Raw genomic sequence first — 22,200 nt, 5'->3', positions numbered from 1 at the left:
TGTGAATCTTGACATACTGAGATAGTAGTAGTAGTAGTAGTAGTAATAATAATAATAATAATATACTTTATTTATAGACTGTCCTCTCTCCCTGAGGGGACTCAGGGAAATGTACATACAAAAAGAGGCAAATATTCAATGCCTTAATAAATTCAAAACATATCAAAATAATACAGAATAATATGGAGAAACTTATAACAGAGGAGAAGAACATTAAAACGAAAAACAATACATTGCCCTCATTTTAAAAAATCAGTCACCACAATATTTATTTCACTTTTTTGCACACAAGACATTTATGCAGCAGATACTGTTATAGGCAAAATCCCAATACTTTTGTATTAGCAATAAATAAAGAAAACTTCACTGGTTTTGTGTAAAAGCCTTGCTGGGGGCTGTGGAAACAAGTTTCGGAAGAGTGTCTTGAAATGCAACACATCATCAAAAGTGTGCAAAAAACCTCCTGTGTTGCCAATTGTGAAATTCCTAATTCCTCCATGCAAGACTGAGATAGGAAATATTCATATTGCTAGCCCAACATGATGTAAAGCCAAAGGAAATCAATGAAGAATCTATTGCAGTTCAGTAGACCATGATAAACTAAACCCACAGCTTCAAGGTCTATCTACAGGGAAAGCCTGCCTAGTTGACTTTTAAAGACAAGTAAAGACTGTCTCATGCAACTTTTCACTGGAAGATAATAGCAGATGGTAGGTCCTATAGTTAAGTTAAGAAGATTTCAGCTTACATTTCTATTAGCCTAACCGCATAACAGACAGAAGACTAACCTAAATGCTCTGTATTACATTAATGAATATAGTGGGTGGGGGTGTCATATACAGGGAAAATTGCCTAAACATGGCAGTCAAAGTCCTGTAGTTCTCCTGCCATGGTTAATGCAAACATCAAGTTGTGGTTTCAAAATAACCAAGTTTCAGAGCTCTTAAATTTCGAGCCTAAGCACAGGTTCTGTATACCTCAAAATTCAATGTTACTACTAATGATAACTCACAAGATTTCTCTTTTTGCCTGATAGCAATGAAAATGTAAGTATCGTTGATATCGCATTGGATTGTTATGGGGATGCTCTAACCTAACTCAATTTTATTGAATCTAAATTTTAAAACCATTGTTTATATTTAATATAGTATATTGTATTTTAATAGTATTGAATATTAATAAGCAAATTGTAAATACCCATTACTTTTTGAAGTATTTTTATATTGTTTTATAGTACTGGACTTTTATATTGTATTTTTATTTGTATGTGAATGCTTATGGTTGAAGCATAATAATAATTTATTAATCAGAAATAGTACCTCTAACTTCAAAACAGGGTTAGTGTGCACAATAACCACAATAAACTTACTTATCGCCATGTTTTGCTAAAAATGTTTGTGTTGTTTGTAAAGCTTCTGATATCTGTTCTTTCTTCATAGATAGATCATCAGCAGATATCTGGGGGGAAAGGAAAATATTTAAGTTTGCACAAGTCCAATCAACAAAGATATGTAAGCAAGAGACATAAAATATAGTAAACTCTAAAGCAAAATGACAAAGACTAACTATTATAAAGGGATTGGTGAGTGTGAGCATTTCAATAATGGTAAAGGACATATATTGCATTTATTATGAGCAAAGCTGTGCATTTCTGCACAGAAGAAAGCCAGAACTCTGAGACTGAATGGACCTCCTCTACAGCAGTGGTGCCCAACCTGTGGTCCGTGGACCACCAGTGGTCCCCAAGAACTGAAATATGATCCACAGCTGCACAGTTGCTACACTGTTGTAACAAGAGTGATTGGTCTTGCGAAACCCTCTTATAGTGCTGAGGTAACAGGGATGTTGGGAGGGGAGAGGCTGACTACCCACGAAAGGAATGACAACACGCCTACTGAATGCTGTTTCTCTTCCTCCTCCCTGTCCCTGAGCAGAGCCATTCCATGTAGCACTTGGAAGCGGAGGCACCTTGGTGTCTTTGTTTTAGGCCTATTCCTGGGGTTATTTGGGGTGCTTATTCAGAAAATTGTATTGGATAGACCACATCAGCTCTAGATTATTAAATATGGTTTTCTGTAGGTGAGCAGATGGCAACTACAGCATAGCATGTGTTCCGTATCACCAACTAGAGCTAATATGGTCTAGCCAATGCCATTTTCTGTATCAGCACTCCAAATAACCAAACCAAATCTAAAGTTGACCAGAAACTAATTTGTAACTCTTTTTGGTACTAATGTTGGAGAGTGGTCCCTGGTCAAAGTGGTCCCTGGTCCAAATAAAGGTTGGGAACCACTGCTCTAAAGCAAGTACTAAGACTGGAATCCTACACCCAGTTAATTGGAAGTAAGCTACTGAACTCCGAAAGAATTACTTCCAGGAAAGCTTAAAGAATGGCTGTATAGAAAATATACGCACTTTGTCATAGTCTTATATGTAACATAATTTTGTATGTAAGTTTATTTATTTATAGCCTGCTTTTCTCACAATGTGGACCCATGGAGGCATTCAACAAATGAAATGAATTAAAACAGTTAAAATGTATTATATATAAGTTTCAAAATAATTATGCAATTCTTTTAAAAGCACGAAGTTAAAACATATCTGAAAAACATCTGTCAGCTGTTCTGTCTTTTGTGCAATTTAGTGTGCTAGGTTAAGAACAACTTGGGCAGGTGACTTTACTTTTTCTAAGAATGCTTTCCTATTATTAGTACACCTTGCAATTGCAGGTGTCTCTGAGTTGCTAGCATTTAAAATATTAAATATTAGTTAGTTCAAAAAATGTATCATCCTGCTTAATCTGTGGATTTGTTTTCCAGGACAGACAAAACTAATTTGAATTGATTTTTCTTTTTGTCTTATTCTAAGACAGAGATTTCCAAACTATATCAAACATAGCTTTCCCTAGATCAGACAAAACAACTGTATATTTAATCACCTATCATCAGAAATAGCAATGGAAGATTAAAATGATAAGAACCAATGTCGGATGGATATGGATTCAAGCAAAAGGCAAAATATGAACAAATGCTCCTTTATATGCCTTCAGATCTCTAAGGATGTATACAGAAAATATCTTATGCTTCTATGAGCCTTCCTTTTAAGATTTTCAGAGGGAGACTTTCTCTATATCCTTCCACCATCACAGGTGATTTGGTGAGGGCAAAGGAGAGGTCTTCTCAGTGGCAACTCCCGTCCTCTGAATTTCCCTCCCACAGGAGTCAGTCTCCTCCTGTCTACTCTCTTTGCCTGAAAACTCATTGTTACATTTGACTGCACGTAAACGGCTTTTTATTTAGGCAGACCTCTCGATTTTTTAGGTTATTGTGAGAAAAGGATCTCTTTATTGAGGTGTGTTAGACAGTTATCTTTTTACTATGTTTTATTGTGCTTCTAATATAATGTTTTTAATAGAACACAGTAAGGAAGGGTATTTTCCTAGATCTCTCTTAGCTTTTGTAGTGTGTAATGGTACTCCTGTCTACAAAACCTATGAATCTTATTTTTTGTGTGTGAAAATTATGGGGCTACTATTCTTGAAAACTGCAACAAGAGGCCACAGGTTGCCTACACTTTTCATATCCGAACATAAATTGTGATTACAGAGAATTTTTTCTTTTAATACAAAGGATGATAGTTTTCCATGTTCCTCTAAGTACCCCTAAATACAGCAGTTCCTGTCTGATCTTGGAAATGGTGTAGGGTCAACCCTGGTTAATACTTGTGTGGGTGACTGCCAAGGAATACCAGCTGCTGTAGGCTATATTTTAAAGGAAGGAACTGGCAAAACATCTCTTTTTTTAGAGGAAGGAACTGGAAAAAAATCCCTTGCCTAAGAAAATCCTATGAAATTCATAGGTTCACTGCAAATCAATAGGAGACTCGAAGGCACATGCACACTCAACTGAGAAGCTATCAACAATTGATCTTAATGAAGTGCTTCACCAATTAAAATAGCTTCAGAGGACTGTTGGTTAATATTGACATTCGAAAATAGATACTCTAGTAGGCTGCGATTTTTTGAAACGTTTCATATTTTTGCTCAAGCACACCAAATGCTACTTTCTGTGTTCTTTTTAAACTAGTGTGTACAACTATGTATATATGATCTGCTGGAATATATGAACTTTACATAATTGAGACAGTTCTTAACTAAATGTGCTACAGATCAATCAAGTCATTTACTTCACAGCAAGGTAGACATCATGCAACCCTCCAAATATAGTTGGATTATAAATTCTGTAAGTCTAGGACACCATAGCACTAGTCAACATACATTATGGTGCCTCAAATGTTAGACCTGTTTCTGGGTATATCTGATCTGCTGATTCCAAAAATTGCCCTGGTTTTCTCCTATCAGCTCTAGTTTTTGAGATACAGAACATATGTCATTTATCAATCTTCATTTTTAGTCGCCCATGGAAAATCATGGTAACATTATCTAAAAAACTAGAGTTGATGCAGTCTATCCAATGCAATGTTCTGCATCAGTGCCCCAAACAACCCCACGAATAGGCCTAAAAACCAAGACACCAAAAAAATAAAATAAACAAAGGGCTGTGTATTCAATAGTATGGAGTTCGGGGTACTCTGGCCCAACAGCAGGAGGTATCATGCAAGCGGGCACTCTAGAGAAACAACAAAAGGGCTAGCTTTAATGTAGACTCACAATCTGATACTGTGACTTGTATAGTAAACCTTTACTGAGGGAGTAAGATATACTCCCTCAGTGCAGTGCACCTAAATTTACATAAAATGATATTGAACAAAAAGTATATTTGTACAATCCTAATTCTAGTTCTTGTATCCACTGAAAGTGGTAATTCTCCAGTGGAGACACATGTAAGTCTCCCTCCTCATCTTTCTGTACAACTCTTATTGGAATGCAGCCTTTGTATACTGAATTGTACCATTAAGCAGAAATGGCCAGTGTTTATGTCTCTTCCTTACAATGCTTATACCCTCGGTATGGGACAGTGCAGTTTTGTATCACCTATGGTTAGGAAGCTACAGCTGATTGTGAAAATCCTCAAGAAAATTTATCTGTGATAGTGTAGTCACTTGTACTTAAATTGGTTCTCTCAGGAGAAATAGGCATTGGCTCTATTCTGCTCCCAGTAAAATTGATTCACTAGTCTATGTGGCTCCTCACCACAGGGACAAAATATTCCCTGCCACCTTGATATATAACATTTGAACTAAATTTGAGTAAGTTGTGTGTTTAAAATACAATGTATGCAAATCTAAACTGTGTGGTTCATTTTCTATAAAAAAAAATTCAACACAAAAGATGACTAATTTATTGTATTATACCAACATGTGCGCATGAAAGAACATTATGCCAATGTAGAGATATCCAGAGCAAAGTGAAGAACATCATTTTCACACTCACAGGTTGAGAAAGGGGAAGCGAAAGCATTGTCTGAATCTGGTTTTTATTTATAAACTTGGATGTTGCTTTCAGAAAAATGTCTGACAAATTTAAAACTACTGCTACGAATATCTCTTTTAAACACTTCTAAACCAATCAAGATTCTTTCTGAGTCCAACGCAGAACATAAATAGCATGCTCCTTGATTTCTCTTTTTTGTGTGTCAGTCATATTTGCCTGTTTGGCAGACACAAAGAACAAGGTCAAAAAGCAGGCTCATGCAGCCATTGTTATATATTCTCAAGCAGAATTGTAATACCTGTTTCTTAAGTAAATCTGCTTTTTCAGGTCTTCCACCACCACCTTCTCTGAGACTCTTGGTGACATTTGATACCCATTTCAGTAAGTCTCCAGCTTTTTCAACGTGTTCCTTCTTTTCTTCTTCTACTGACTTCTGATGAACAATCAGCATTGTAAAAAAAAGGTGTTTTAAATCGCCATGACATTATTTTTAAGCCACACAAAAAGTACAATAATCTCAAGAGGTTTCTATTAAAGATACCAGGTTTAGAGAAGCTTTATTTAGTTTAAAATCCAGTTATCACCATATTCCAATACAATTTTTTTTAAATGGCTAATAATTTTTTAAAGGCATTAACCAAATTATTCATTTCAACCATCTGCAAAAAAGTCAAAAGAGTAGTTATGATGCATACTGGCAAACACAGATATATACAGTTGATGAAATTCACATGATAGAAAACTCTCATCCACCACTGCACCGTAAAGATTTAGAAAATTATTCCTCATGTCTTTGCATTAGATGTACACCCCAATGTAGACAATATGATATTGAAGAGGTTACCAAATTTTAGTAATGTATAATACTTAAAAGGTTTGTTCTCAACATAATATTTGAAATGTTTATCACTTCAGATAATTTTTTGTGTGTTAGATGCAACTTGAGAAACTGCAAGTTGCTTCTGGTGTGAGGGAACTGGCTGTCTGCCCAGGAGAAGCTCAGATGTTTTACCATACTGTGGGAGGCTTCTCTCATGCCCCACATGAGAAGCTGAAGCTGATAGATGGGAGCTCACCCTGTCTTACTGATTCGAACCGCCGACCTTCAGGTCAGCAGTTCAACCAACACAAGGGTTTAACCCATTGCACCACCACAACTCCAAGCTTTAGATTAATGAAATGTCAAGTGAGAGTTATAGTTTTAACCATTTCACAGTCATATGGCTTCAAATGAATGACATCCCCAAATCATGTAAACTTGTAAAGAATCATGAGACAAAATGTGAAAACTAGAAGTCAACACTTTTCTCTGAAATGTTTGTCTCCACTCAGTTTTAAAGTCATATAGCTTAGGATGCAATTTAAAAAAAAAACTTACAAAGGAATAAGACCATTGATCACAATGTGCAATACGTCCATATAAAAAAAGGTTACAATTTCACTATTTCAAGAATGTTAAAAATCTGTACCAGATTCCTTATCACTCGAAACTAGAGACCTAGAAACAAGCATTGTTTTCAAACATATTTATTTTTGATACCGGACTTTGAATCCTTGCAGATTTACACACATTTGGTTATCACATCAATATGAGAACAACATAGCACTCATTTACAGCTGATTTCAGTGGGAAAGTTATCATGCTTGCTATAATACTTCAAACTAATGTTTTAAAGATTGTATCTCATGTTATGTCAAAAAGACAAACTGTTTAACTTCAAAAGATTTCCCAAAAAGAATGGACAGTCCATCTCCTTGGAGCCCATCCTCAAAAACAAAACAACACCTTCACTATAAAACATTCCTACCACAATGCACCCAAGTTTAGCTTTTTATATACATAAAGCAGCTGATATCTCTTTTATAAAGCAGGAGTGTAATCCGGATATAGTTTGTGAATGTAAGTCCCATGATTTCAATATGACACAGACAAAGTATCATCTTCAATCAATGAAAGAGAAATGTGCTTAAGTTTGACCAATTCATGCACTATGGTTACAATAATGGACTGTACTAAATCATGCAGATTATTATACACAAAGTTGACATGCTCTGCTCTATTTGGAAATTAGTCTTCCCAGAAATCCCCTTTTTATAAACCAATAAAATTCTAGGGAATAATTTCCATAAAGCAGATTGTTTGCATTACTGCAGAACAGCAACCCCTGGTTATTTCTAGGAAAGTCGATATAGAATTACAGCCTCAAATTGTTAAATTATCACTGTTTAGAAAAATACAGGCTAGAAATCCCAGAGGAAATGAGCTCAGCTGCTTCTAATAATCGTAGCCCTGTGTGGCAGTCAAAAACTGCTCGTTCGAGAGCCTCTTTATATGTCAATTTCCGTTTTGTGTTAGGGCATGTAATACTTTTAAGGTAGAATTTGTCATCTTTCAATTTTGTTGCAGTAACAGCATCAATTACACCATTTTTAATTGCTTCTTCCATTGATAATCTAGCATGCGATTTAGGGTCTATCAATCCACCAGTCAGATGCTGATACTCCAGGCAGCGAGTGCCCATTTCTTTGTCCAGGACATGTACGTTAATAGCTTCAGTGACTGACATAATATTTTTTGTTATGGGATGGATAATCCCAGTAAAAGCTAGTTCACATTGCTTGACGTGCTTAGCAGATGTCTCATCAATTAGCTCTCTTTGCACGGCCTCTGACACACAATATCTCTTCCCAGTAAATGGATCAATTATACCTCCAGTACTAGCTTGTGCTTCAAGGCATCTCAATGCTGTGGTTCTATCCATCAGGTTTCTGCGGGAAGCTTTAAAAACAGACATTCTTTCATTTGTCTCAGACAACCATACACCAGCAATGGGACTGTTCAGGTCTGTACGTGGTTTGGAATTGCTCAACAAAATGTCACCGAACTCACTGGCTGTTATTTGCCCTTCCTTGTATTTACTGACCAGTGATCTGTCAACTTTACCATCAGCTAATGCCTCATCAATATTGAACTGCATTCCAGTTTTCAGATCTGTTAGCACAAGGTAAGAGTTTCCTTGGGAATCAAAACATGTTGATTCTTTCCACTGAAATTCCTGTCCAGATAACTCAAGATAGGTATTTTTGTCAATCAGGCCCTTTTTGTAGGCCTCATATGAGGTCATTTCAGCTCCTGTTTTAAAGTCAATGACAGATATTTTATGAATTTTTTCTGCTGATGGAGTGGTGATTTTTCTTTCCCCAACAGGAAGCAGAAAGCATTTGCTATCTAGATCAAGCAAACACAACTTCAGCAAATCACTATAATACATGGCTTGCTTATTATTAGGATTCTGGAAGCTTTTTTTGTTACTGGATGGTTCATGTAAAAATTTCAGAATGGTGTTATTCAGCAAGCCCAATTGTACTGCAGCCTCGGGAGGGATGCGGACACTCCTCACTGGGTCAATAATTCCTCCACTTGCAAGCTGAACTTCAAGAATATTTTTCCCTTTTTGCCTTTCCAATATGTTGGTTTCAATTGCCTGATACACAGAGAGCTTTTTCCCAGAGAAGACATATCCTAAAACTGCCTTTTCTGCCTCAAGAAGCCTGCTTTTGTAGTCTTGATCAACAAGTCCCTTGATGACTGAATCATCAACAGAGCATTTTTGGCCTGTGGTAGGGTCAATGATAAAACCAGTGGCAGCCTGAGCTTCTAACAGTCCGACCACTGAAGATCTTTCCATGACTCTTTGCTTAGCTGCAGAAGCAAACGACATCTTATCTTTGCTAGCTTCAATGTACAATCCTGCTATGGCAGTAGGCTTTGTTAAAAATGTCTCAAGAAATTTTTGAACCTCAGTTACAGATTTCTTCCCTGTATGAAGCTGTTCAGCAGTGCTCATGTCTAGAAGTTGGACTTCAATCAGCTGCTTGGCAGTTACATCATGTCGGAGACCTTGAAATTTTATATTATCATATTCAGAAGGAATTATATCAACCTCCTTGGCTTGCTTTGCCTCTAAGATAGAACTCCTCTTTGATTTATCTTCACTCCTAAACCCTTCTGATGATCTGTACGCCTCAAGGAATCTTCCTTCATTTCCCAGTTTCTTGCCATTCTCTTGATTTAATGAAGTCACGTCAGCATGTACACCATACTGCTTGTTGTTCACTATCTGCAAATAGGAATTTTTTTAACATTATGAAAGATATTATAATTAGAAGTAGTAGTATTATCGATGTATCCCACAGGAATGTAGAATCTGAATAATAAACACCATGAATCAGCCATATTTATTAGCGTTGACAATATGGGAGGCATTTGAAGAGTAGAATGACAGAATCATAGAGTTGGAAGAGACCATGCAATAAAATCAAAGTAAATGCAAAGTGTTTAAGATTAAAGGCGAAGTGTTTTTTAAAAAAAGAATGCCTATTGTCTCAAGTATGCAACTTGTCTGATAAAAAACTCAAATAGTCCAATGGGATTGCAGCCAAATCAGGGTTAATAAAAAATAAGAAGGAAAACTCAGTAGGCTCCGAGGAAGCCCAGTGTTTACAGGAGTACACACAACTGTCTGAAGAGGAAAAATCTCAAAAACCATCCTGAAGGCTAAGCATGTTCCATAGCTATCAATTATAAAAAGAAAGGGGATAAGAATGGGATAAGCTGCTGGAAAAAATGTTTCTAAACAGGAGCAGTCTTTTGATAATATACAGCAATACGTGGCTGCAGGAATAACCTGTAAATATATCATACAAATCTGGTCATCTTGATTTGTGTACGTCTATATACGTGTAGTGCAATTTTAATGATAATCTTTGGGCTATATATGACTGTTCTTTAGTTCATGGACAACACCACAAACCGAGCATGCTAACCTACTGTAAAGTTCACATGTTAAATACTTAAGCCAGTCAGTGACACTCAAGTCACAATGTCATAAGTAGTAGGATCTAACTATTTTTAAAATGCCTGCAAGGGACAATGTATTGTTTAGTATTTAAAATATTTTATCAGGTAAGAAGAAAACAAAAATTAGAACAAAAAAGCATGAAAGAATACTAAAGGACAGAAAGCAGGAGGAAAGACTTCAGTATTAAATTGGAGAATGTACCTCCAAAGGATGAAGATGTTTCCCTAATCCCAATTCATAACCATCTTCGTGCCTTGAACTGAGGAATTTGCTGTCTCTCAATTTATCCACTTCTGATACTCTTGTGAGAGGGTTATTTTTATCAATGGTTATCTCAAGCTGTGTACTTGTCTGAGAAACATATTCAGCATAGGATTGTTGGCTCACTCCATTTTCTAGTGAGTTTGTTATTCCAGACAGCTGATATGACTTCTCTCGTGGCAATGAGCTGGTAGCAACCAGCTGTTCGGTTTTACAACCTGGACTACTAATCTCAATTTGTCGTCTTCTTAATAAAGGAGAAGTCGTAGTGCACAAGTTAAGTTTCTCAAACTCTCTTGGGGAAGTGTCTCCCATGTAACTAAATCCATTGCCTTTCCACCCAAAGTCTAACTGTATGTTCTTTTTGTTGATCTCATTCTGAAACATACGTAACTGATTGCAGTGCTCTCTTTTCTGCATATCCATTTGGTGTTTCAAGTTCTCGATTGTACGTTTCTGAATATGTAATTCTTCTTCAAGCTTGCGGTACTTATGCAAATATTCCGTTTCAGCATGCTTTCCTTGTTGTATTTGCTCACGACATTTCTGAAGTCTGTCTTGCAGATCTTCAATCTGAATCTTATACATTCTAATATTTTCCTGGGCCATGTGCCTTTCTTGCTGCAGAGTAATGCATTCCATCTTTATTCCAGAAATGTCATTTTCGGCAATGTTGTGGGATTCCAAGAGCTTTTCAAATTTCTTCTTAAACTCTTCTGCAGAATGCTTGAATTTAATTGATTCTTCTTGAAGCAAGGCTATCTTTTTGCGTGCCATCTGTTCATCCAAAGTCTTCTGGTGGAAATCATCTTGCTGTTTCTTCATCTTGCTATTCAGTTCCTGAATATAGGCCTGCTGCTGCTGAATTTTCTGCTCACACATCTTTATTTCCATGGTAAATGTATTCAGCTGGCTACTCAAGTTCCTTATTTCCATCTCAGCATTCATGTTATAAGCATTCTCCCTATCACATTTCTGTTTAAAGTCATTGGCCAAATCTTTTGCCTTTATTAACTCATCTTCCAGTCTCTTGATTTTGTCCAAGTGCTCTTGTTCAATTATTATCTGTTTGTGCAGTTCTTCATTTGTGACACGTAGCTGCTCTTTGAAGCTCTCAATCAAAGCTTTTAATTCATCGTTTTTCCTGTCAATAATTTGTCTCTCGACAATTACCTTCTCTGACTCGGTCCGCACTTCAGTCATCATTATTTTGGTGTCACTATTCAATCTGGTAAGCTCTTCAACCTTTTGCTTTAATTTTTCTACCATGTGCTTACTATCAGCTAAATCATCTTTCAACCTTTGGATATTGAACTGGCTTTCTTTTTCTTCTCTTGTCTTTTGAAGCAATTGTTCTTGCATCTTTCTAAATTGTTCTTGCAGGTTGCTTGCTTCCCCTTTAAGCGAAATAGTTCTCTGCTCAGCAACCATTTTTTCTTGCTGGAGAGAACTGATTTGCACATTTAATTGTTGAATAGTAATCTCATTGTGTGTGTGTGCTCTAGCCAGCTCTTCCAGCTCCCTCTTTAACTGTGCCTTTTCTTTCTGAAGTGACTTCAGTTCTTCCTGATATTTCATGTTTATTTTTTTGAGATCCATGACCTCTTGCATGACCTCTTCAGCTTTGCATGTGGTCTTCTGCAATTGCCTATCAAGTTCTTTCAACTGCTCCAAGTATCTTTGCTCTGCCAGTTCTTTCTGATCCATCTCTATCTTAAGATACCGGAGAGAATTATTGGCCTCATCTAGTTTTTCTTTAAGTAAGCGAGCCTTTTCTTCAGAGGATGCATTTTGTAGTTCAAGTTCATTCAGCTCATATTTTAAATCTTTAATTATTTTTTCAGACTTTTTGTTGGCAGACATTAGCTCATCAACCAGCTGCTGGTATTCATCTATAGTCTTTATTTCTTGCTTTTCTCTGAAAATGTCTGAGCCTGTTAATAAGGTTTCTCTTCCTATTAAAGTAATTTGCCTTCTAACTTCTGTTATTTCCTTTTCTCTGAACTTGCTCTTCCCTAGGCTACCTTGCAACTCAAGGTCCCGTTCCATTTCCTTAATTAGTTTCATAAGCTTTTCCTCTTCTGCAGTTTTCTTCTTCAGCTCTTCCATTAATGCTTTCTTTTGCTGCTCCAAGTCTTGGAGATTGGTGTCTTTCTTTCTTAAGTGGTCTTCAAAGGTCTTTCTAACCCTGTCACTGTCCTCTAGCTGAATCCTGAAAGCTCTGAGGTTTTCTTCAACAATACTTCTTTGAGCCTCAGCTTTCAAGGTGAGCTGTTTCACACGTTCCAATTCCTCCTCTGCAGCTTCCTTCTGCTGAACAACATCATCCAGTTCTATGCGGTATCGTTTTGTCTCTTGTTCAGCCTTGCTTTTCTGAAGAGAAATCTCCTCTATTTTCTTTTGCAGTCTCTTCATTTCTTTTTCTGCCTCTTCCTTTGCTTTTGGGAGTTCTTCTTCCAGCTGGAACTTCTGTCTCCTCAGTTCTGCTAACATCTCTTCAAGTTCATTTATCCTTTCCATCAGTTTCCGATTTTCATTCACTACTGCTTTTTGTTGCTGTTCTAGATCAGAATATTCCACCCGGACAAGTGCCTCCTTATTCTTTAGGTTCTGGGGAGGAAAAATAAGACATAAAAAGCTTTACAATATATTCTTTTTTAAATAAAGGTAAATAAGAAATTAGAAATAGATTGCAATGTTAATGTATGGGTGCAGATACTTACAAACTGAAGCTACAGCATCTCAGCAGCACAGATCATGTGCTTCCCACCACCACAACCGTCACCTTCAGAAAGCCACCACTAGTTAGAGCAAAGAGAAAGCTGCACAAAGGCATTCACCAAATGAAGTCCTACAGAAGAACCCCTCAGTTCACCAAACAACATTTGTTTCATGTTTGAAGACAATGCCTAGAAGCTTGCTTGCATGTGACCTTGCTTCACAGTTACAGGAGAAGTTCTCAGTAAAAGATACAATGCAAGAATAGAGCACTTCCAATATTTATGGTGAGTTGAGAAAAGAGTGACATGGATATATTGCCTTTATACAACAAAAGATTACTCATGTCCTTCAAGAATAATAACTATTCAGACTATTGTAATAAGGTCTCATTCTGACTCTTTTTTTAACATAGAACAAAAGTAAGACTTAGATCCTTCTAAAATGAAAGGCAGTAGGTTTTCTTTTTTTTAAAAAAAAACCTACATTTTGTTGTAATTCCCCAATCTACAACAATGCTATTGCTTTTTTGTTGTGTTTTTCAAACTAATTCTAATAGAAACACCCATGTGATGCCATGGTTGAACCAATCTCTCAAGATGTTAATACAACATGTAGGACCCCAGTGGTGGACTGCCTCCTAATTGGGAGTTTTGATTGACACCAGTGTTAATTTCTTTCCAACACCAAATCAAGACATAGATTTAATTGAAGTCTTTGTGACATAATTAGTATAACTGTGTATCAGCAAACCTTCTTGAAATCCCACAAAAAAGGTGAAATGTGTGTGTTTCAATCAATCAAATTTGGGACGAGATTCTTGGAAAAATATTAAAATTTCAGAGTGAGAATTCTACTTGTACTTCATTCATCCTGATGGGCAGCATAGATCAGAGATAACATCGTGAATGGGATTAAGACTTAGTTACCTTGAAAGTACATCAACAGAAATTAATGCAATATGGTTTAGCTATAACTACTCAAAACCAATTCAGTTTAGCTGATCTCCTTCAAGTACAACTAATTCTGAATTCAACCCATAGAAAGATGAATGAAAATTCAGACAAATCAATTCCCCTCTCCCATAAGATACATTAATTGCTTTTAGTCATGATTAGAAGTAATTCTGTAATAATATTCATTTGTATAATATTGATTTGATCTGATTTTGAATGTAACTTGTATACCTCTTTCTTTCTGTTCTCTCTTCCTCTTGGCCTGCCTTTTCTTGTTCATCCTTACTTCCAAGAGTCGTTCATTAGTTCCTGTGCTTCCCTATTTTGTCTTCTTTAAATCCTTTCTCAATCTAAGACCATTACTTTCTTTGAGTAGCTCTGAAGTATTTGTGTTGTAAACTTTAAATAAAATATTTATTGAACTAGTTTTAAAGTACAACAACACTTTAACACTCAACATTACAATGTTGTTTATAATCAAAAACAAATAAATTTAACTAACCCTGTAGTAAATTACTATCCAAAAGTGGAATCAATATTGGCAACAAAAAGTTTTTTTATGTGTTTAGTTACACTTGCCTGTCTTTTTCTTTCCTTTGTCTGAATCCCGAGTTGTTGATTGCTACCTTTCTCAAGAGAGTTCATTCTTCTACCAACAGTACTGATATAAATGTACATCTACAGTAGGTATTACTATTAGTCTTATGCATATGTATAGAATCATTGTCCATTTTTATTTCATTTGTAACACCCATTTTCGTTTTTGAGCGCCTCTCCCCAAAATGGGTGCCTTTAGAAATGAGCTTTTTCATCCCAGGTCTAAAAAAACTTAATATTTTCATCCCATTGGTGGCAATGGGCAGGCTTCTCACGCTCTCTTTCCCCTCAGTTTAAAGTACTGGCATGCATGGGTGCTTTCTGGACCTGCACGCCAAACACACCAGGGCCTGCAGCCAAGGGCCGAACATCTCTGACTCAGTGATTGGAAAGTGTGTGTGTGTCTGTGGCATGCAGGCCTGAAGCACCAGCACCTGCCAGGGCCTGTAGCCGAGCACCGAAAATCAGGTGACCAAAGTTACCATTCCTATTTTCCTTTTGTTTCACTGATATTTTCGTACCAGAGAGGGTGTACTGTTTTGTGCAATTCAAATGAAACAAACGAAACACGAATTAAACAACTGAAACTGTCTTCATCTTTTCCATTGACCCTTTTAACAGGCTTGACACAATTAGTAAAAAAATCCTTTTTTGTAACAAAGATATATTTCATTCTCTACATTTTCTGTGTGAACACGAATGAACAATATGAGTAAATCAAAGAGACTATTCTGTGTCAAACCCATTGGTAAAATTTTCATGTTTCATGGTCAATTAATTATCCCCCTCTTATTTTGTGTTAACAACTAGATGGAATTATATCACTATTATTTGAATGTAACAATTCTGAATCCAGAGTTTTATTTTAATCCATACATATACTTTTTTGACTTTGTATAAACTGAATTTCTATTATTTTTCACTTAGAAACTAAACAACCTTTTGGTTAGAAGCATTCATCTGCCTTTCTGCTGAGGCCGTTGTTCTAATCCCACCCACCCCCCACCCCAAAACTGTATTACATGATGCCTTAGTTTCCACCTTAGATGAAGTTGCCCACTCGCCCAAATTATATGATAGAGTTTGATCGTAAAGGTGACTCACTGAATTCTCAAATTAAAACAGCAGAGATCTAACTCCATTAACAAACTGCAAGATTAGAAAGAAATATGGAGAAGGAAATTAGAAATTCTTGAAAGCAATGAAAGCTTATTATAAAAACCACACCAATAAATTCCTTCTGTAACTTTGAAGTTACAGTAGAAGTGAGGAATGAGACCAATTTTAATGGACCTTTACAGATTTTCTGCACCTTAGAGAAGCTCATAAAGATTCAGGATCTTGAAAGACAAAGTTAGCAATAGAGCTGTACAACCAATAAGGCAATCTGTGAAGTAGAGGAGTTTTCATGTCAGCTTTGCTAATGTGCTCATAAACAATACATGACCCCTATTAGAATCATATGTAACTCGAACCATTTACACAACATCCATCATGTACTTTAACTTTCTAGCTTATTGTGTTATTGATCTTGGACAATATTTTGACATACCTCTTCCTCCTCCAGCCTTTTCAGAGAGTCACCTGCAAATTTTATATACTGAGTCATCAAGGTCATCAAAGCTGTATAGCGTGTTCGTAAATCCATAAACTGAAATAAAACACAAGGAATGGTACTAATCAGGCAGAATTAAAATGCAGTGTGGATATATATGTGTGTGTGTGTATTAAAAATATATTAAAGGTGTGTGTGTATATACATATAGTCCCTCCTCGGGGGTTGAGAAGGGCGGGGTACAAATGTTTGAAATAAATGAATAAATAAATAATAAAAAAGAGTAATGCACAATGCTTTCTGGGAGGTAGGAGCGGATGCAGGAGAGCCAGGCCCAGACTTCAACAATGCATTTGTGTGTTTTTGTGAGTAATAATATATGAATCACAATATAAGTATGCACCTAAGGAAAACAGATCTTTCAAATATTCAATGTAACAAATAGGGTGTTAGCTAAGAGAGTTGACATTTCTTTGCTCTGGGAAAAGAATGTATAGAGATGTTTCTCAGGAATAAAAGAGGAAGGATCAATTAATCACGGTTGTTGAAATTGTACTCAATTGCCACATAAAACAAAGCAGCTTTAACCATTTCTAAAAACCAATGTTAGGAAGTTAGAAATGTTTTTAGATGTACTGTGTACCAGAGGTATCTTGACTGATCCCACAAGATAAGAAACATAGACAGTTACTATTGTATTTGTTCACATTTACCCTAAACTTGTCATAAAATTACTTTAAAACTTTCAAAGGAAAAAAAAATGAAATTGAACTAATAAAAGTTTTATTCTAAGCTATAGTCATAGCATAGAAGGTATTATGGTGTGGGGAAAGGAAGCAAAAGTGTCTGATTCTGGTGTTTTGATTACAGTTCTCCCAGTGTCAGGGAGCAGCTAATGAAGGCCAAGTTCATTAAAGGGAAAGTAGCTATTATTAACTAGTTTGGCAAGCGTTGCCATAATGCTTCTTTTCAGCCTTTATTCTGTCACATGTTAAATCTAGCTTATCTGTTCTTCTGCTGAACTATCACATTTAAAAAAATTTTTTTTCAAGAAAAATACAAAACCAAACACATAAATAAGTGCTTTAGATATATAAAACTATGAAAACTACACAACTGCATGCTATACACTAAAACTAAACTACATAATTATATATAAAGAAAACTTACGCTCTTCCCACTCTCTGTCTGGTGGCTACTATTTCTTATTAGTCTATTCCCATTAAACAATAATATAATTGCATTTCTACTTTAGGCAATGATCAACTAATTCATGAATCCCACAGTTGATAAATGCTACCATTGTTGTTAGGAGTACCACATTCTGACACAACTATATTACTGTTGCTGTTATTATTAATATTATTCTTTATAATAATCACTTGGGTGTGGGTATTAAGGAAATGATTGATTGATTTAGATTTTTACATTTCACCTAAATTTTTGATGTTTTGTTATGTAAGCTGCCTTGTGAGGAATTGATCCCCAAAAGCCGACCTGCAAATAAACAAAACTACCTCCTGAATAATAAAATCGGAGGAACTCTGCATTCTTCGGCGTTTCACAGGAGATTTTTGCTGAGAGTCAACCATGGCTCTGTATGTCATTGTCTGTAATTCATAATCCTGTAGAAGACAAATACAATACAAAAGCTGTAAACTATTTGTTTTATGGTATAATCTTTAGAGCTATAACATTAGTGTAGTTTAGCTTCCTTGTGACATCTATTTGGCTTACATTATTGGAGAACAAATGAGTTATGGCATGCTGTTTTAGCAACATGTAGAATTTTAACTTGGAAGAGTAGAGGGATTGGGTGCTTAGAAACCATGTCAAAAACGCCCCCTGAAATCCATTTGTACAGAGTAATGGAAGTCGCTATAGACAAAGATTATGTCATAGACCACAGTGATCTTCAAATATCACACAAACATTTCTTGTTTCTATATACAGATTGCTGTTTCAAGAATAACAAAATGAATGCTGCCATTCCTTGAACCAGTGGTTCCCAACCTGTGGTCTGTGGACCACCAGTGGTCCGTAAGAACGGAAATATTGTCCATGGCCTCACCATTATTACTACACCGTTGCCTCAAAACTATGAGGCAACAAGAGTGACTGCTCTCGCAAAACTCTCTTATAGTGCTGAGGTAACGGACATGTCAGGAGGGGAGAAGCTGACTACCCACGAAAAATTACTGTTACCACATCAGCTCTAGATTATTAAATATGATTTTCTGTGGGCGAGCAGATGGAAGCTACTGGATGTCATATGTTCTGTATCAGAAACTAAAGCTGATGTAATTTATCCAGTGCAATTTTCCGAATCAGCACCCTAAATAACTAAACCAAATCTAAAGTTGATCAAAAACAGAATAGTAACCCTTTTAGGACTAATGCTGGAGAGTAATCCCTGGTCAGAGTGGTCCCTGTTCAAGTGGTCCCTGGTCAAAAAAAAAAAAAAAAAAAAGGTTGGGAACTACTGCCCTGAACAGAGCAATGCTCACATTTGCACAGTGAATCAGCACAGACAGAGCTTTACCTTTACAGTAGTAGAATACTGCTCTGAGTACTTCTGACATTCATCTAATTTGTTCTGTTTCATCTCTATGTCAGCTATTAGCATCTGTAAAGAAACAAATATTTTAATATATCACAATAACAATACAGCATTTTTGCCCATTTTATAGGCAGACATTTTCCTTATGAAGTATTCTTTATCTCGGTAAGGAAAAGAAATCAGGGGCCCTATAAATACAAGAGTGGGAAACATGAACTTTGAAAAACTGTTGGATGGGAACTCCCATCATTCCTCACTATTGACTATGCTGACAAGGGTGCTGGGACTTGCAGCCTAACAACTGTATTAATGAAGACATGGTAAGAGATTTATTAACAGCATAGATCTGTCTCAGAAATGTATTCAGACATTTCCATAGAACATTTACTAATTGAAATGAAGTCATTTATGATTATCTGAGTTATTAGAGCCACAGTGGCACAATGGGTTAAACCCTTTTACTGGCTGAACCGCTGACCTGAAGGTCAATGGTTTGAATCCGCAAGATGGGGTGAGCACCTGTCTGTCAACCTCAGTTTCCCATGCGGGAACATGAGAGAAGCCTCCCACAGGATTGGCATCCCCTAGGCAATGTATTTGTAGACAGCCAATTCTCTCGCACCAGAAGCAACTTGCAGTATGTTCTCAAGTCGCTTCTGACATGATAAAAAAAATCTCAGTTATTTTTTTCCACTGAACTAAGCTGGAGTGTAGAAAATTAGATGAATGGGTTCCCAAATAGACCCCCAGTTGCAATGCAATGGATAACTGCACCCCCAATGTTGGGGTCATGAAAAAATTGGCAACAGGAAAAGGTTTCTGAACACCACATAGACATTTACAGAAATCTGTTAGCAACAATGAGCAGTTTTTGCACTAGACTCTGAAGAAAATGCTTACGCTATTCTTTATAAAAATGAAAATCAGTCTATTTAGCAAGCCTAAAAAAATGCTGCTTTGTTATCAGTAAATATTTTATATACCTATATACTTGGAGTCATGTAACAATTTCTCACACTGAAAGGGGTCATTAAAAATGGAAAAGGTATAAGAAGCCCTGCTCTAAAAGGCTGCTGTGCCCCCATCCCTACCCAAATCCATGGAAGTAGATGAGCATTAATTAATCTATGTCCTAGAACAGGATCTCCATCTTGTACCTTCTGCTGGTTTAGCTGTTTAGCCAGGGCTCTGCTGTTCTGAGGAGGGTTTTCCTGAAACTTTTGCTGAGTTTCTTCAACTTGCTTAATCCAATTATCGAGTGCACCGTAAGTATCCCTGTAGTACTTCAGTGACTTACTGATCCCCTCTAAGTCATGCAACCTGGGGGATTTGGAGAGTAAACAGTTCCAGTGACAAAAACAATCAAGCAGTAATATTCAACTAAAGAAAATAGAACAGTATATATTTGCACAATAACCAGTGTGGTGTAGCTATCTGAGTATTAAAGTACAAATCAAGGAAATCGGGGTTTAAATCTCTGTTCAGCCATGAAAATCCACTGGGTGACCTTGGGCAAGTCCTCCTATCACAGACTTAGGCTTGATCTACACTGCTCTATATCCCAAAATCTGATCCCATATTATCTGCTTTGAACTGGATTATATGAATCTCCTCTCCCATATAATCTGGAATAAGCCAATAATCTGGGATCAAAACATGGGATATAGGCAGTGTAGAAAGGTCCTTAAAGCAGTGGTTCACCACCTATAGGTCCCCAGATGTTTTGACCTTCAACTCCCAGTAATCCTAACAGTTGGTAAACTGGCTGGGATTTCTGGGAGTTGTAGGCCAAAACACCTGGGGACCCACAGGTTGAGAACCACTACCTTAGAGGAAGGCAATCCCTCTATGAAAAAACGTAGAGTATGGTCACCATGAGGTTGAGTCAACCTGAAGGCAGATAACCACCAAGATATTTGCACAGCATTTTCAACATTCCCATATGCTTTATCCGTGCTATTCTCCCACCAATTCTGAAAAAGAAATTGATGCTATTATTTCTAATAGTGTAAAGGATGAACGGAAGAGACTGAGGCTGAGAATGGTCCCCCTAAAACCAACCCGGAAGTTCATGACAAAAAATGAGATCTGAAATTCCTATTTTGGTGGGCAGTTCAAGTCCTTTTTAATATTATAGACAAAAACACCAATTTAGCACACAAAACCTTCATGAAACTTTCTTTTAAATGCCCCCAAAATCTGGAAAAGCTTTTAAATGCTTTTGAGCTCATCTTGTGGGGAGAAACATTTGAAATGATTCATTCCCTCATTTCAGAATGAAATTAGCATAGATTTGCAACTGTACTCTTTAAGATCAATCCAGAGGGTGCTGCATTTTATGTACAGTAGTTTAGTATATTTGTTAAATGGTTATATTGGCTTTAACCGTATTTTTAATATTTCTATGTTTAATTCTATTTTAATGTATATTTGTTTTAATTCACACGTTGTCATGGTTTTTAGGAGCCTCCGGTGGCGCAATGGGTTAAATCCTTTAGGTCAGCAGTTCAGATCCGGGGAGAGGAGTGAGCTCCCATCTGTCAGCTCCAGCTTCTCATGCAGGGACATGAGGGAAGCCTCCCACAGGATGGTAAAACATCCGGGCATCCCCTGGGCAACATCCTTGCAGACGGCCAATTCTCTCACACCAGATGCAACTTGCAGTTTGTCAAGTCACTCCTGTCATGAAAAAAGTCTTTTAATGTTAGCTGCTATAAGTCTTCTTTGGCAGAGGGAAAGCAGAGTATATTACTACTGCTGCTGCTGCTGCTGCTGCTGCTAATAATAATAATAATCATCATCATCATCATCATCTCAGCTATGATACTTTAGCTTATAAGTCTAAAGATCCAGTGTTTTTTAGACAACAGACACTGCTTGATGTGTCCACCAGAGGGCTGCCATCTCTCAGAAATAATTTTTACATCCAATTCTCCAAACTTATTTAACTGCAAATCAATTTTTAGATAAGGCAATGGCAACAGGGAAATACTTATTTTAAGACATGTGCTCAATTTTTTGGGAAATTTCTCACAAATGTGTACACATTTTTGTACACAGATATATATTTATCTGTTATCTATATTTATATTCACATACTCACATATCTTATTCACATACTCAGATACAAAGCTAAACCTTTATCTGCCATTTGTTTCTGTATTAAATAAACCTCTTTGCACTGCATCTTTCAAATCTGAGTTAGAAGAAAAATATAATAACTAATTGTTGACAAAAAGGTCCAGTGACTAGATTTATAGAGTTGTGATTTAGGCTTTTTGTAGCTAGCTAAATGTTGT

General features: G+C 36.6%; 1 protein-coding gene across 40 annotated transcripts in view; it reads right to left on the bottom strand.

The window, feature by feature from the left end:
* The window catches only part of DST (dystonin), a 411,253-nt gene that overhangs the window by 159,196 nt on the left and 229,857 nt on the right, over positions 1 to 22,200 (bottom strand). For 39 of the 40 annotated variants that reach the window (XM_060752763.2, XM_060752758.2, XM_060752766.2 and 36 more), the window contains 6 exons: positions 20,059 to 20,221; positions 18,884 to 18,967; positions 17,859 to 17,966; positions 16,339 to 16,437; positions 5,691 to 5,825; positions 1,370 to 1,458 (listed from right to left, as the gene is read on the bottom strand). In XM_060752763.2, the coding sequence (XP_060608746.2) occupies positions 1,370 to 1,458; positions 5,691 to 5,825; positions 16,339 to 16,437; positions 17,859 to 17,966; positions 18,884 to 18,967; positions 20,059 to 20,221 (678 nt within the window). Of the gene's footprint in view, positions 1 to 1,369; positions 1,459 to 5,690; positions 5,826 to 5,917; positions 9,514 to 10,455; positions 13,126 to 16,338; positions 16,438 to 17,858; positions 17,967 to 18,883; positions 18,968 to 20,058; positions 20,222 to 22,200 lie in introns of those variants that run through there. The other variant, XM_060752785.2, reaches the window with a different exon arrangement.

Source organism: Anolis sagrei, chromosome 1 (assembly GCF_037176765.1).
Source record: "Anolis sagrei isolate rAnoSag1 chromosome 1, rAnoSag1.mat, whole genome shotgun sequence".
In the NCBI taxonomy this organism is placed as follows: Eukaryota; Metazoa; Chordata; class Lepidosauria; order Squamata; family Dactyloidae; genus Anolis; species Anolis sagrei.
Note: the sequence above shows the minus strand (reverse complement) of the source record. Positions and strands in the feature narration are given on the sequence as shown.